This window comes from Saimiri boliviensis, chromosome 19 (genome assembly GCF_048565385.1).
Source record: "Saimiri boliviensis isolate mSaiBol1 chromosome 19, mSaiBol1.pri, whole genome shotgun sequence".
In the NCBI taxonomy this organism is placed as follows: Eukaryota; Metazoa; Chordata; class Mammalia; order Primates; family Cebidae; genus Saimiri; species Saimiri boliviensis.
The window spans coordinates 246,975-261,211 of NC_133467.1; the positions used below are offsets into that span (position 1 = coordinate 246,975).

The window sequence follows — 14,237 nt, forward strand, 5'->3', positions numbered from 1 at the left end:
GCTGTTAGGGTATTCAGTCTACTCCGCTAGGGAGAAAAGAGACCTAAAAATAGGAGACTGGACAGATGATGAGTGGCCACTGGAGAGAATTCTTGAGTATTAGGGGCTGGCCACATGGCGGAGGATGGCTCATGGGGTTACTGGACCCCTATTTACATGCTCAACCAGATCATCTGGTTGCACGCTGTCTTGAAAATACTCACGAATGAAACGGGCAAAGCTCTGTCCCTCTTGGCCTGACAAGAAACTCAAATGAGAAATGCGATTTATGAGAACCAGCTGGCCCTAGGTTATTGCTAGCAGCTGAAGGAGGAGTATGTGGAAAATTCAAACCAACTGCTGCCGGCCTGTAACCGGTCAGGGTCATGCAGTTAAGAATATAACCAAACTGGGCCGGGCGCGGTGGCTCAAGCCTGTAATCCCAGCACTTTGGGAGGCCGAGGCGGGTGGATCACGAGGTCGAGAGATCGAGACCATCCTGGTCAACATGGTGAAACCCCGTCTCTACTAAAAATACAAAAAAAACTAGCTGGGCGTGGTGGCGTGTGCCTGTAATCCCAGCTACTCAGGAGGCTGAGGCAGGAGAATTGCCTGATCCCAGGAGGCGGAGGTTGCGGTGAGCCGAGATCGCGCCATTGCACTCCAGCCTGGGTAACAAGAGCGAAACTCCGTCTCAAAAAAAAAAAAAAAAAAAAAAAAAAAAAAAAAAAAGAATATAACCAAACTGGTACACGTGCCTGTGCAGGTACAGCATAAATTCAACCCTAAGTCCTTGTTTAAAGTTGGTCCTCAGCCTTGGGAGGTTTAAAAACCCTCATCATCAGTGTAATAACAATAGTGGGTGTTGCTTACTATTCCCCTGCTTCCCCCTTGTGCCTCTAAATGGCTAAGAAATCCTTTACTGCTGTAGTAAGACCAGAAAAATAACATCACAAGTATATTATATAAATCATTAATCAGTTTCTCCAGAGGATCTGGAAAGTGAGAATAAGAGTGAGACCTCTCACTAGTATTATAGAGTGGTGAGGGTCTCAAAGTGGGGGTGAGGAAGGAGACCCAGGCATCTGAGACCGACTTCCCCTTTGACTATCACCCTGCATTTCAGTAGAAGAAAAGGCTGACCGACTGGGGCCTCCTGCTTCACCTTCCTGTAGGTGGCAGGCTTAGTCTTGGGGAAACTCTCCGGAAGACACTGTTTTTACTCAAAACAAGATCAAACCCGAAATCTTTTCACATGTGAGTCCTGAAACTGTAAAGCAGAACCCTTTCATAGGTGATTCCTGAAGCCGTAAACCAAAACCCTTTTCATATATGATTTCTAAGATTCTTCCATGTGTAATATCTAAAGTGTCAGCCTATATAAAGGCGGAACCTTCCTTTGTTAGATGAGCTGAGCTTCGGACACATTATCGCTCAGGCCCACAGGCCGCATAAACGACTTCCTTCTCCAGTCAGTGTTGCGGAGATCCGTTTCCTTAACAACGTGGTAGTATTAGGAGGTGAAGACATTGGTCGTGAAGGTGGAACTCTGGGATTGGGATGTGAGCCCTTCTAGAAGAGGCCCCACAGAGCTGCCCTGTCCCTTTCGTCACTGCGGACACAGCCAGAAGGCATGGTCTATGACCCAGAAACCAGCGCTCACCAAACACTGCATCTGCTGGACTTCCCAGCATTCAGAACTGTAAGAAACAAATTTCTGTTGCTTATAAGCTATGCAGTTAATAATGTTTTGTTGTAGCAGCACAAAGAGACAAGTTTTAGAAGCGCCCATTTACTTCGTAGAACATATCCATGTGAAAGCATTTTGCAATATTTCATAAGAAGGAAAGCTCTACATAAAACGATTTTACAAAATTTAAAAATGCTTGTGAAAGCTGTCATGGGCACTAATTTTCCTTAGAACTTTTTGCAAATTTCTCATACGTCTGTGTTAGTGAACTAGAGTAATACGTGATTCCATGTTACAGTTTTGATTTTTATAATTTAAGTAAATATATTTCTACTCCACTAGATGGTGCTAATACTCTATCATAACAACACGATCTCTGGCCCCTTCCCCACAAAAGAAAACTTTAATTACAAACGGATATGTGTGTTTTTCACTTTCAAAATTCAGATCCACTTCATGATGTTTAGGTTAATTCAAAAAATGAATAAATTAAGTAATCCACCCACACACAAAGCTTTAGCCCTCTCACTTCCTGGTGAGAAGTAAATGCTTTCCCTTCTGGTTATTATTATATTTGCAAATGATACATTTGTGCCTCTAATTGTTGATTTCCAAATTCAGTTAACTGCTTTTAACAATCATATTTAGAAAACAAGGATATATCTCCTCCCTACCAGCTTATCACAATATTTACTCTGTGACTATATATTTATTATATAAAAAGAATTCTCATATTGATTACCTTTTTTCTTCAAAAAGTACTTAAAATTCTGGTGTTTTTTCCATCAATGTTAAATGGCATCTTTTAATTCTGCTTGTAAGAAAAAGATATGATCACACCTGTTCTATCTTCCCTTGTTCCTACCACCATCTTCAAAATCTTAGTTCAGATCATCGTCTGTCACCTTGGTCATGAAACTGCCTGCTAACTAGTCTCCAATCCTCCACTCTCCTGTTCTTTCAGTCTATTCACAGGCTGACAGGTGATTCTTGTAAATCTGGTCATGTCATTCCTGGGATTAAAATTCTTCTATGACCTTGCTTTTTACTTATCAGGCATTGCTAACTCCTTCCCTTGGTTTGGGAACCCCTTTGCTGGCTCTTACCACTTTCTCTGATCTCATCATGTTAAATCTCCCATGTATTCACTGTGCAAAGCCACCTGATTTATTTGTTTATATTTTGTCGAGCATTGCATACTCTTTTTTTCTCTTAGATCCTTTACACAGGTTATTTCCTCCTGTTAGAATAATTTTGCTACAGATTTCTTATGACTGGTTTTGTGTCATCTTTCAGGCCTCTGCTCTGATGTTCTGTCCTCAGAGTGATCCACTCATTCTAGTCCCCAAACCAGCCCACCTAATGTCTCCACATACTACCATCTGCATCAGTTTTCCCTTAGGTCCTCCTTCACCTCCTTCGTGACATTTAGTTCACAATTCTATAGCAATCTTTGTTTACTAGGTTTTCATCTATCCCACGCCATCAAAATGTAAGCTCCCCCAAGTTGAGGAACAATGTTCTTCATAGTTAGTGGAAGAATTCATTAATGTCTAGGTCTTCTCACTTAAAATATACTTTCCTGTCCGTTTTGTTCTAATCATTATTATAGGGGCTATTACTGGGGTAGGAGGTGGGACTTGGACACGACCAAATTGAGGATCATCCAAAACAGGTCTTAGTGGAAGCCCGTCCCTGTAAGACACACCCACAGTGTGCTATGTCAGTTTTCCATTACCATGACAAGACCCAGAAGTTTCGGGCCCTTTCCACAGTAATGACCCAACATCCTGGAAGCCTCATCCTAGCAATTTCAGCATTAACCACCTCTTAATTTGCATATAATTTAAAGCGCATATAAATATGAGTGCAGAACTGCCTCTGAGCTGCTACTGTGGGCACTCTGCTTCTGGGTAGCCCTGCCCAGCCAGGAGCAGCACCTCTGCTGCTGCCGTACACTGCCACTTGAATAAAAATTGCTATTTAGCACCACTGGCTAACCCATGAATTTTTTTCTGGGCAAAGCGAAGAACTCTCCCAGGCTGAGATCCAGTTTAGGGGCTTGCCTGTCCCACGCTATTATCAACTCATACCATAGCAAAAATATTTAAGGTAATGATTCAGTGCCCTGAGATATACTAATAACTAGGTATACCTTGTGACATGAATTTTATTTACCTGAATTGACTAACAACTGAATATTCAAGCTCAATTAAACCACCTTCGCAAAGATTTCCAATCAGACAATGAACAGTTATTTTGGCACAAGTAGTCAAACTCTCAGCGTGTATATACAATAACCCCATTTGCTTGACTTTAGGTGGCAATTCTTGAAGGAAATAGGGCAGAGGATTTTCTTTTTTTTTTTTGAGACGGAGTTTCGCTCTTGTTACCCAGGCTGGAGTGCAATGGCGCGATTTTGGCTCACCACAACCTCCGCCTCCTGGGTTCAGGCGATTCTCCTGCCTCAGCCTCCTGAGTAGCTGGGATTACAGCCACACGCAACCATGCCCAGCTAATTTTTGTATTTTTAGTAGAGACGGGGTTTCACCATGTTGACCAGGATGGTCTCGATCTCTCAACCTCGTGATCCACCCGCCTCGGCCTCCCAAAGTGCTGGGATTACAGGCTTGAGCCACCGCGCCCGGCAGGGCAGAGGGTTATTAAATAGCAAGCATACAAATATTTTCAAAGGCACAGAAACATTTTTTGACATATGATTTATCCTAAAACTTTTTTTAAAATAGCCATCTGATTTTTCACATTCTGTAGATTAATGAGTAGACTAAGCCATCATATCTAAGTATTTGAGTTTAAACAGTGAATACTTCATCTTACATGTACAGCCATTTAGTTGCCAGTGAATTTTATTTTAAAAACACTACATTGGTGAAGCTTTTATTCATTTGGCTTTATCTTACAATTTAAAATTATTTTTAGTGTGGATGCAGCAGGTCATGCCTGTGATGCCAGCATTTTGGCCAAGTCAAGAGGAGACTCAGGAGTTTAAGACCGGCCTGGGCAACATGGTAAAACCTTGTCTCTACAAAAAAATTTAAAAATTAGCTGGGTAAGGCAGCTGTAGTCCCTGCTACTTGGGATGGGAACTGCTTGAGCTCAGAAAGTCGAGGCTGCAGTGAGCCATGATTGCGCCACTGTATTCCAGCCTGGGTGACAAAGTGAGCCCCAGTCCCAAAAAATTAAGAATAATACTAAACAAAATCAATTTTTCTTTAGTCCATGAATTAGGAGTTTGAATATGTTTAACTACTGGACAAGAATAGGAAACTTTTTGCTATAGTTTGAGGGAAATAGTTATATAATTTTGGTCAAAGCTAAAAATCCATGATACTTAGTATTTTAATCCCCTTAATTTACCTAATTTTTTCACTTTCAAATTTTAAGGGGACATTATTGACATAGAAACACCAACTTATTATTGACATACAAACATACAATAATTACTTATTTTCAATGTCAGTATATCTTTTAACTGTTACTTGCAACGTGTTTTTATTCAAATAAAATAATTCATTATAAAATTACACATTTGGGAAAACCTTAACCAAATTTGTGCCAGATTGTTTTGGTAGACTAAAGTTGGTCTCTTTGTTTATTTATTCTATTTTACTAGAATTATTTTGTGGGAAAAAAACAGATTTACTTTAAATAGCCTATTTCTAAACTTAGTCGATATCAGAATATATTATAAAGCAAAAGTACAAAATCAATTTAAAAAAAAGGAAATAAAATAGAAATAGCAAAGATATATATTTTGCATTAAATTTCCTTCTTTTCACTGATGTATATTAATATTATTCATACAATCATCTTTTGGTGCAGGGGTTATGTATTCCAGGACTCTCATATATGCCAAAATCTGCACATACTCAAATTCTACAGTTGGCTCTGTAGAAACCACATGTACAAAAGGTCAAGTTTTCCTAAGTATAAGTTTTGCAACCCACCAACACTATATTTTTGACCCTTGTTTAGTTGTAAAAAATTCACGTTGTTGGTGGACCCCTGAAGTTTAAGCCCATATTGGTCAAGGGTTAATGCTATATGCATATAGATTATATAATCCAATAAGCTTTTCAAAATAAGAAATGTTTAAATTATTTTATAAATAACATGAGAATAAAGATCATTTCAGAAGTTTTATATATATATATATACACACGCACACACACACACACACACACACACACCTGTGTAAAGAGGAAACAAACTCTAGAAACAGCAAATAGAGATTATGTCACATTTAACAGGTATTTGAGAAAGAAAAAGAAAAAAAGAAAAAACATTAGCTGGGTGTGGGAGGCTGGGGCAGGAGGATTGCTTGCGCCCAGGTGGAGGAAGGTGCAGGGAACTGTGATCGCACCCCTGCACTCCAGCTTCAGGCAACAACGCGAGATTCCTGTCTCAATGACAACAACAACAAATTAACAGTGAAGGGGGCCGGGCGCGGTGGCTCACGCCTGTAATCCCAGCACTTTGGGAGGCCGAGGCGGGTGGATCACGAGGTCGAGAGATCGAGACCATCCTGGTCAACATGGTGAAACCCCGTCTCTACTAAAAATATAAAAAATTAGCTGGGCATGGTGGCACGTGCCTGTAATCCCAGCTACTCAGGAGGCTGAGGCAGGAGAATTGCCTGAACCCAGGAGGCGGAGGTTGCGGTGAGCCGAGATCGCGCCATTGCACTCCAGCCTGGGTAACAAGAGCGAAACTCCGTCTCAAAAAAAAAAAGAAAAGAAAAAGAAAAAGAAAACTCCAGGATCATAAAAAGCAAAAGGGAGAATAGACGATAGCTGTATCAAGTTAGGTAGAATAACAAATATGTCATAAGTAGAGGTGAAACAAGATACTATCAGAACACGGGTTGAAATTCCACAACTTTCTTGAAATGTGTAGTATTTGAATAGCTAATTCCTAATGCCAGTTATTGTTCCAGTCATACAAAGGGAGCCACAGGGAGACAGTAAAATGAGGACCCCGAAAATAGGGGGAAAATACAACACATATTGTACCAAGTATTACTAAGTAGCACTTGTGGAAGTTGAAGTGATGGAAAAAATGAACGAGCGAAAGAACAGAGGAGTAAAATGAAAATATCTGGAAGCCTTTCCATTATATCTGTAGATTACGGACAGCATGTAGAAAAGGCATAGTAGACAATCACAACTAGAAAATAGAAGAGAAGACAAGGTGATAGATAACTGTCTAATGCACTTAAAGCTCTGTTGCAAGAACCCAGGAAACATTAACATTTGTAATTCCATTGTTCATCTGACCTGTGTGTCCTAAGCTTAAATTTATGTCATGGTTCAGAAGTCTCTGAAAGAAAATTTCTATAATCACTTTTCTATCTACTACATTTCCAGTTAACAAGGTTTAGGAAAAACTTGGCTAAGTTAAAATGCGGAAGAAATGAAAGTGTTCTGTTAGATCTTTTTTCTTTCCATTTTATTGTTGCATTTTTTGATGTTCAGCTACTTTACTTCCTCTGAGCTATCTTTCTATGTCTCCTTATAATTTTAAGCTAAAATGCAACACTTCTTTGTCAATTACGTCATCCTCTTTCCATGTACTATGTTTTGTGAAGAAATGGGTAAAGTACACATTAGTTAACTGAGCACAGGATAGATTGGGTGGCAGAATCTCAAAGGCCTGGACAGGTGGGGGATGGTGTCTGGGGGGAGGAGGAGGAGGCATAACTGGGAAGAATGAAAAGAGGCAAAAGAATAAACAATCAGGGATTAAGCAAATAAAAGTGGGTCAGTGTAGACTGGCTCAGATCTCAGAAACCAAAGGCCACACATTTACTAATCTGCTTTTATACTTGGGAACTTACTTCTACCTAAGAATAATTTTAGTTAGCAATACTTAGATATTTCATTTTTAGTTTAAATTATATGTAGGCAAAAGAGTAGCATATGCATTCCCAGGATATGCCTAAATTTAAAATAAGCAAAGCTTGCCTTGGCAGATGTCTCATGCTCGTGCCATTTCTGTGGGCATTTTCTTTTTCTCTACCCCTTCTCTTATAGACTCACTATAGCCCTTCAGTCAGCAGATCTGTCTTACCTGGGAATACCTCACCTTCATACCAATATGTAAAGTATTTTAGGAGATTACATATTGAAGACAATTGGGCCATTGTACAACTTTAAATCACACCATATAGCTAACTACCCATACTACAACCTCTGAAAATCTAGGAGCTTAGGGGAAGAAGCGGGAATTCTTATTTATCACACTGAAATTCAAAAATAAAATTTAGGATTTTAAAATATTATTCTCCTTTTTCTGATTATAATGGAATCCTTCAGTCTTTGATCTATAATGTCTTTTGGGAACTGAAATTACGTTTTTGCACTCTAAATCTCCAGGATTAGAAACCATGTCTGCCTAACAACACAGCCAGTATTTACTTGAACATGTTTCAGTAGAGTTTTAATTTATCCACTTTAATCATCCTGGAATTTCTGGGCTGTGGCCTAATTTCACATAGGACAGAATTGTTAGACCCTAAATCTAAAAAAATCTGCTTGGTCATAATATATTGAAAAGCTTGATAATCATATATTTCAAAAAAGTGAAATTAGGTGGTACGATTGAGAAAATGCTATTTGAAACTTTGTCCTGTAAATATGACCCAATTCTTAGTAGCTTGGGGTGACTCCCTGAGCTACAGACTGTCACAACAAGGAGGCAATGAACGTTCCTGTACAATTGGGAATGTGACCTTACATAATGCACTGCATTATAAAGGTACTATGTAGTCCCCAATATGTTTTTTAAAAATAGAAAGCTGAAATTATAAATTATTCCTGCTGGCTATAATTTTATTTTTTTATTTTTATTTTTGAGATGGAGTTTCGCTCTTGGTGCCCAGGCTGGAGTGCAATGGCACCACCTCAGCTGACTGCAACCTCTGTCTCCTGGGTTCAAGTGATTCTCCTGCCTCAGGCTACCGAGTAGCTGGAATTACATGCATGTGCCACCATGCCCAGCTAATTTTGTATTTCTGGTAGAGACGGGGTTTCTCCATGTTGGTCAGGCTAGTCTCAAACTCCCAACCACAGATGATCTGTCCAATTCGGCCTCCCAAAGTGAATGTTCACTTTTAACAGGGCAGAAGTAATTCTAAAATATATGCAGTTGAGTAAAGCAGACTGCGATAGTATTCAAACTGTCTTTTCTCAATTTAGTATTCAGTGTTCAATATGGAAAATATAAACAGGAGCAAATATTGAAGTATATGTGAGTATTTTTCATGATCAAGGCTACTCTCTTAAGTCAAAGTTTGTTAGATATGGTAGATTAATAGAATTGATGGACATCTCAAACTAGTTTAGTTTTAGAGAGTACTTGGGAAACAAGGAATAAAACAGGAATTTGATATCCACTGAAACTTTATGTACTTCTTCTCAATTGACTTTGCATTACATGTGCTTTTATGAAAATTGTGAGGCTGGCCTAAGCATTGCTTTAAATTCTAAAGTTGTGCTTTATCTTCTAGGAAATAATCAGATTTATTACATTTAAACACACATTGATGAATAATAAAATTCAAGTGAAACAACCCAGCAATAATCAATTATGCAAATAAGAAGTTTAAATCACTACTGTTTAATTATCACAAAGAATTTGATGTACTCTTTTAATATTTCAAATTCAACTTTTTAATAACTTAAACTATTTATTAAACTCACCATTGATTCTTGATTTTAAAGATTAGAAATAAAACAAATCTCCTTCATATGACAAATGATATCTATGTAAAATCTGAGCCAACAGTATGTACATATGAAATATTAAAAACATTCCCTTAAATTTAGTAAGAAATACATAAACATTTACACAAAGAAACAGAAAAAGATGTCTGTGATGATTGGTCACGTTAACATTGTTCTGGAACTGTTTGCAAATACAAAAATGTTTCATTTAAAAATACTAATTGTAATATTTATATGTACAAGGAAATGATTGTCTTCTTCATTTAAAAGTGGCTACGTATAGTTTACAAGCCAAATAACAAGCAATAACATTGGAAAATAGAAATGAATGAAAGTTCAATCTTTCAGAAGGTATCAAACATATTTGAATGTTTTTTTAATTACTGAAAGATGAACTATAAAAACATATCTGCTTTTATTTTCTAGATTGGAAGACTTAAACAGAGAGACTTTGTGTACTTGCTAATTTTCTTCAGTTCTTAGAAGCTATGTATAGTGACTTAATCAAAATTTTTTGACTAAGTGAAAAGTTTTTGGAAATTATGAATAATATATAATGTATTTAGTTCAAAAATGTTGATCAAATATCTTTCACATAACTGGTTACCTATCACAAACTAGGAAAGCAAATCTCCAAGAATAAGCTTTTTAATCTGTCAAGAAGCAATGATATATTTAAATTTTATTATGAATTCAGAAATTGTCTTGCTGAGGTCTGAAAAAAACTCCCACACTCATATTCACTATACTAAAAGACTGCTCTTCAAGAATATCTTATATACAACTACAGGAAAAAAATCCCTATTGAACAACTTAACTGTTACAAATATTGTATATTCAATTGTGTTTTAAATGTATATAATATTTTATTCTGATAATACAAGTAATGCTTGTTTATCAGACTTTTAAAGTTATGGCAATCACAGTTTAAATGATAAATGAATTTTTCTTTAGAAAGAGTAAAAATCATACCTGAAATAAATCTAATCATGATTTGATGGCTTTTAATGACTATATATTCACATCCTTCACGATTCATTTTGGTTATACTTCTAAGCAAAAAAATAAGTTTTATTTTATGATAATTACAAGGGACATGATTATTATACATTATAGTTTTTCAGAGGCAATTGTTTAAATATTTTCTTAAATTTTATATTAAATAAAATTAAGATAAATATTCAGATATACCATTCAAATAAGGTAGTTACATTTTTTTAAACTTAACAATGTCAAAAGCCACTCAATTGTTAAGCCACACAATACTTAAGCACATTTTCTAAATCAAGTTTTATTACTACTGTGAAAAGCATCATTAGCAAATGTATCGTAATACAGTTTTAGGAAAAGAGTTCTCCTCTTTTCATCTTACCTTCTGCCACACAAACAACCCATAGCATAAGGCATATAACCTTTGTTGGAAGTCTCATTTTTTTGCTCTTTTACGAGAACATTTACCAGCTAAGTCTGTTCACAACGTCCAGTTCTCCTCTTCCAAGAATTGTGATTAGTGCAGGAAAGAACTTGCTGCAAAAGGAAGTTGAAACTAGACGCTCCGCCTATCAGAAACTTTTGCAGAGTAAACAGAAAAATCAACCACAAGCCCAGCAATCCTGGAGGTTGAACCTGATTCTCACTGCACTCCCACTGAATGTTAATGCCATGACCTGCTCTTGGACTGTTTCTTATTAAGCTTGGAAAATGTTCATGTTTTTAGTATGTGCAAAGCAGCAGTTGGTGACACCCTTTGGATTTCATAAACCCTTCAATTATTCAGGTCTATTATGTATAAATTTCAGAACAGGAAATAAGAGACACTTTAAAATAAATCACTTATAAAACTTTGGTTTAGGCAATGTTTTCATAATCAGCACCCAGACAATGTGTACTAACTTTGCCCAAGAATGAAGTGCTGGATGATTTGGAGCTTCTGCTTTTCTAGCAATTCATGAGATTAGTTTTCTAAATGCTTTTTATATATGTGTATGAAGCAACTGGCTCACTCTCATTTGACATAAATAGGTTTAACAATCCATAAATCAACAAATTGGAATGCTGATTTTTAAAAATTTGTATTGAAGTATAATGTGTATAAGGAAAACATAAATAAATCACATACTGAATATTGAGAAGGTAAGGTACCTATGAAATCCCCACCAAGGTCAAAACACTGAACATTGTTATTTTTCAGAAAGCCCCAGTACTACCTTTGGGTCAATACTCCTCTCGAGCCTCTCCCACACCCCCACACACAGAGACCATGATTCTGATCTGCAAGAACATGGAATACATTTGTCTGGTTTCTGTATTTTGTACAATGAAAAAGAAGCAATTTACTCTTATGTCTAGAGCTTTTCACTAAAAATTATGTTTGGACCATTCAAACACATTGTTAGATGAAGTTATAGATGGTTAATTCTTACTGTGATGAAACATTCCATTTTTTGAATATTTCACATTTTGTTTGTCTGTGTGCCTGTTAGGGAACATTTGAGCAGATTTTAGTTTGGAGCCGATTATGAATAGTGCTGCTATGACCATGTTGGTACGTGGCTTTTGGTAAACACAATCCACATTTCTGGCAAGTGCATACTTGAGAGTGAAACATTAGGACGTAACTTACATTTAGGTGTAATGGATAAAACTAGACAATTCTCCAAATGGATTGTAACACTTGACATCTCTATCAGCAGTGTCCAAGTTTCTCCACACCCTCAGAGATACCTGATAATTTTAATCTTCATAATTTTAGCCTTTCTGGTAACACAAAGCAATAATTCTCTGTGGTTATAATATTATAATATGAATTTTTTGGATGACTAATTGAAATATGAGAGATCCCAGATTTCCCTTGCAGGACATGTGGCAGGGGTGCAACTCACCTGTTAGGTTGCCCTGCAGCTCAAACCCCTCACTGGAGGGGGAGCACACAGATGGGCAGGTGCCAGAACTGGGGTGAGTGCTTTCCGGCTCTGGTGTCACAGTAGCATCGAGGGTGGGTATCTGCGATTCCCGAAGCCCAAGTGGGCGTGTGTTACAGTGTGTTCCTTTAGCTTTGTCATCTGCAGATGGTTTGTGTGTTAATCAGCTCAGTGGACCCTCTCCCTTATCTCATGGTTGGTGGACAGTATAACAGCCTTCTGTATCCCAAGCTCCTGCCCAGTGTCCCAAAAGACTCAGATCACTTGGGGGCTGGAGGAAGGAGGGCAAGGTTTTATTGAGTGATGGAGGTGGCTGTCAGCGGGATGGAGGGGGAAGGTGGCCTTTGCCCTGAGTCGGGCCTCCCAGTGGCTGGACTGTTCTCTAACTGTCCCTGGCCGAGCTCCCCTCATAGACCAGATGTCCCTCCTCTATCATTCGGCCTTTGCTGGTCTGCTTGCCTCCTCATCTCATTTGCAGGTCTGTTCTGGAGCTTGGAGTTTTGGGTTTATATGGGGGCAGAACAGGAGGGCATGGTGGGCCAAAAGGCACCTTTATGGGTGTGAAAACTGAAATGCCTGTCCTCATTTAGGGCCACAGGTCTTCAGGCATGAGGGCGGGGCCTTTGCCGGTGGACCACCCTCTTCTACCCTGTCTCCTGTCCATATCATCTTGAAGTTGAGAAACTTTCCTGTGGTGGTTGGTGATTTAGATATCCTCTTTGGTGAAACTTCTATTCAAATCTTTTGCATCTTTTTTCCTTATTGTCTGTCTTTGACTTACTGCATTACAGGAATTTTTTATAGATATTTATATATTCTAGATATGAAAATATTCTTATAATATGTATTATCAGTACCTTCTTCCAGCCTGTGGGTTTTCTTTCCATTCAGTATTACATATCCTTTATAATAATAAATAAAATTCCTTAATTTTAGAATAGAGCAAATTTTCAAAATTTTTTTCTATGATTAGTGCATAACGTGTCTTATTTAATGAAACCTTGCCTAATCCTAGAACACAATGCTTTTCTTTTAAAAGAATTATTTTATCTTCCACATTTAAGACCTTTAGAACAACTATAATTGTCTTTTGTGTATAGTATAATAAAAAGCTCCAGATGCATTTTAAAAATAGATATATCAAATTGTTATAGCATTATTTTATGAGAGTATCATTCTTTCTTCTGTATTGACATGCTTTCACCTTTGTCATAAATCAGGTACTGGATATGTGTAAGTTTATAACGCCAAGCTGTTCTTAATGTAATAGTCTATTTATTTTTTAAACTTTTCTAAATGGCAAATTTCTGGGAAATTTGGCTTTCTAGTTATATTTTAAATTGATTTCTTGTTTAATTTCACTGTGGTCACAAGACATACTCTAAATAATTATACTGTTTTAAAATTTGATGAGTATTTCTTTATTCAAAATTCTACCTATGTCAGCAGTTCAAGTTTGTAATTCCTTTGTTAAAATATTTTATATTTTTACTATGTTTTTGCCTGATTTTTCTATCAGATATTGAAAGGGTGTATTACATCTCCCATTATAAATGTGGTTTTGTGTATTTCTCTGTTTAATGTTGTCAATCTTTATATATTTTAAGGCTATGATGATGCTTGCATACGTATTTAGAATTGTGATATCCTCCTCTTGCGTTGGTCATTTTCTCATATTAAATGGCTCGCCTTAACTCTAATTTTGCTTCCAGTGTGAATTTTACATTTCATTTTATTTTATTTTCATTCGTTAATTAAAAAGATAAGGGTTGAACAGTTAGACTTTTTTGTTCTGAGAAAATAAGAAATAAAATAGCATATATATGTTAATAATCAAGCAAATACGAATTCTGAACTGTCATTCTGAAGTTTAATTTGATTTAACTGATAACACATATGTTG

At 37.1% G+C, this 14,237-nt stretch overlaps 2 protein-coding genes across 5 annotated transcripts in view; one reads left to right on the forward strand and one right to left on the reverse strand.

Annotated features, from left to right (window-relative positions):
- Window positions 1-10,989, reverse strand: part of LOC101044777 (complement factor H-related protein 5) — a 145,529-nt gene extending 134,540 nt beyond the window's left edge. Inside the window, exon 1 of one of the 4 annotated variants that reach the window (XM_074389698.1) lies at window positions 10,787-10,989. In XM_074389698.1, the coding sequence (XP_074245799.1) occupies window positions 10,787-10,821 (35 nt within the window). In that variant the 5' untranslated portion in view covers window positions 10,822-10,989. The remainder of the gene's footprint in view (window positions 1-10,786) is intronic. The other 3 variants (XM_074389696.1, XM_003938145.4, XM_074389697.1) reach the window with 3 other exon arrangements.
- The window catches only part of KCNT2 (potassium sodium-activated channel subfamily T member 2), a 436,518-nt gene continuing 423,763 nt past the window's right edge, over window positions 1,483-14,237 (forward strand). The window contains exon 1 of the mRNA XM_074389701.1: window positions 1,483-1,681. Coding sequence (XP_074245802.1) covers window positions 1,620-1,681 — 62 coding nt within the window. The 5' untranslated portion in view covers window positions 1,483-1,619. The remainder of the gene's footprint in view (window positions 1,682-14,237) is intronic.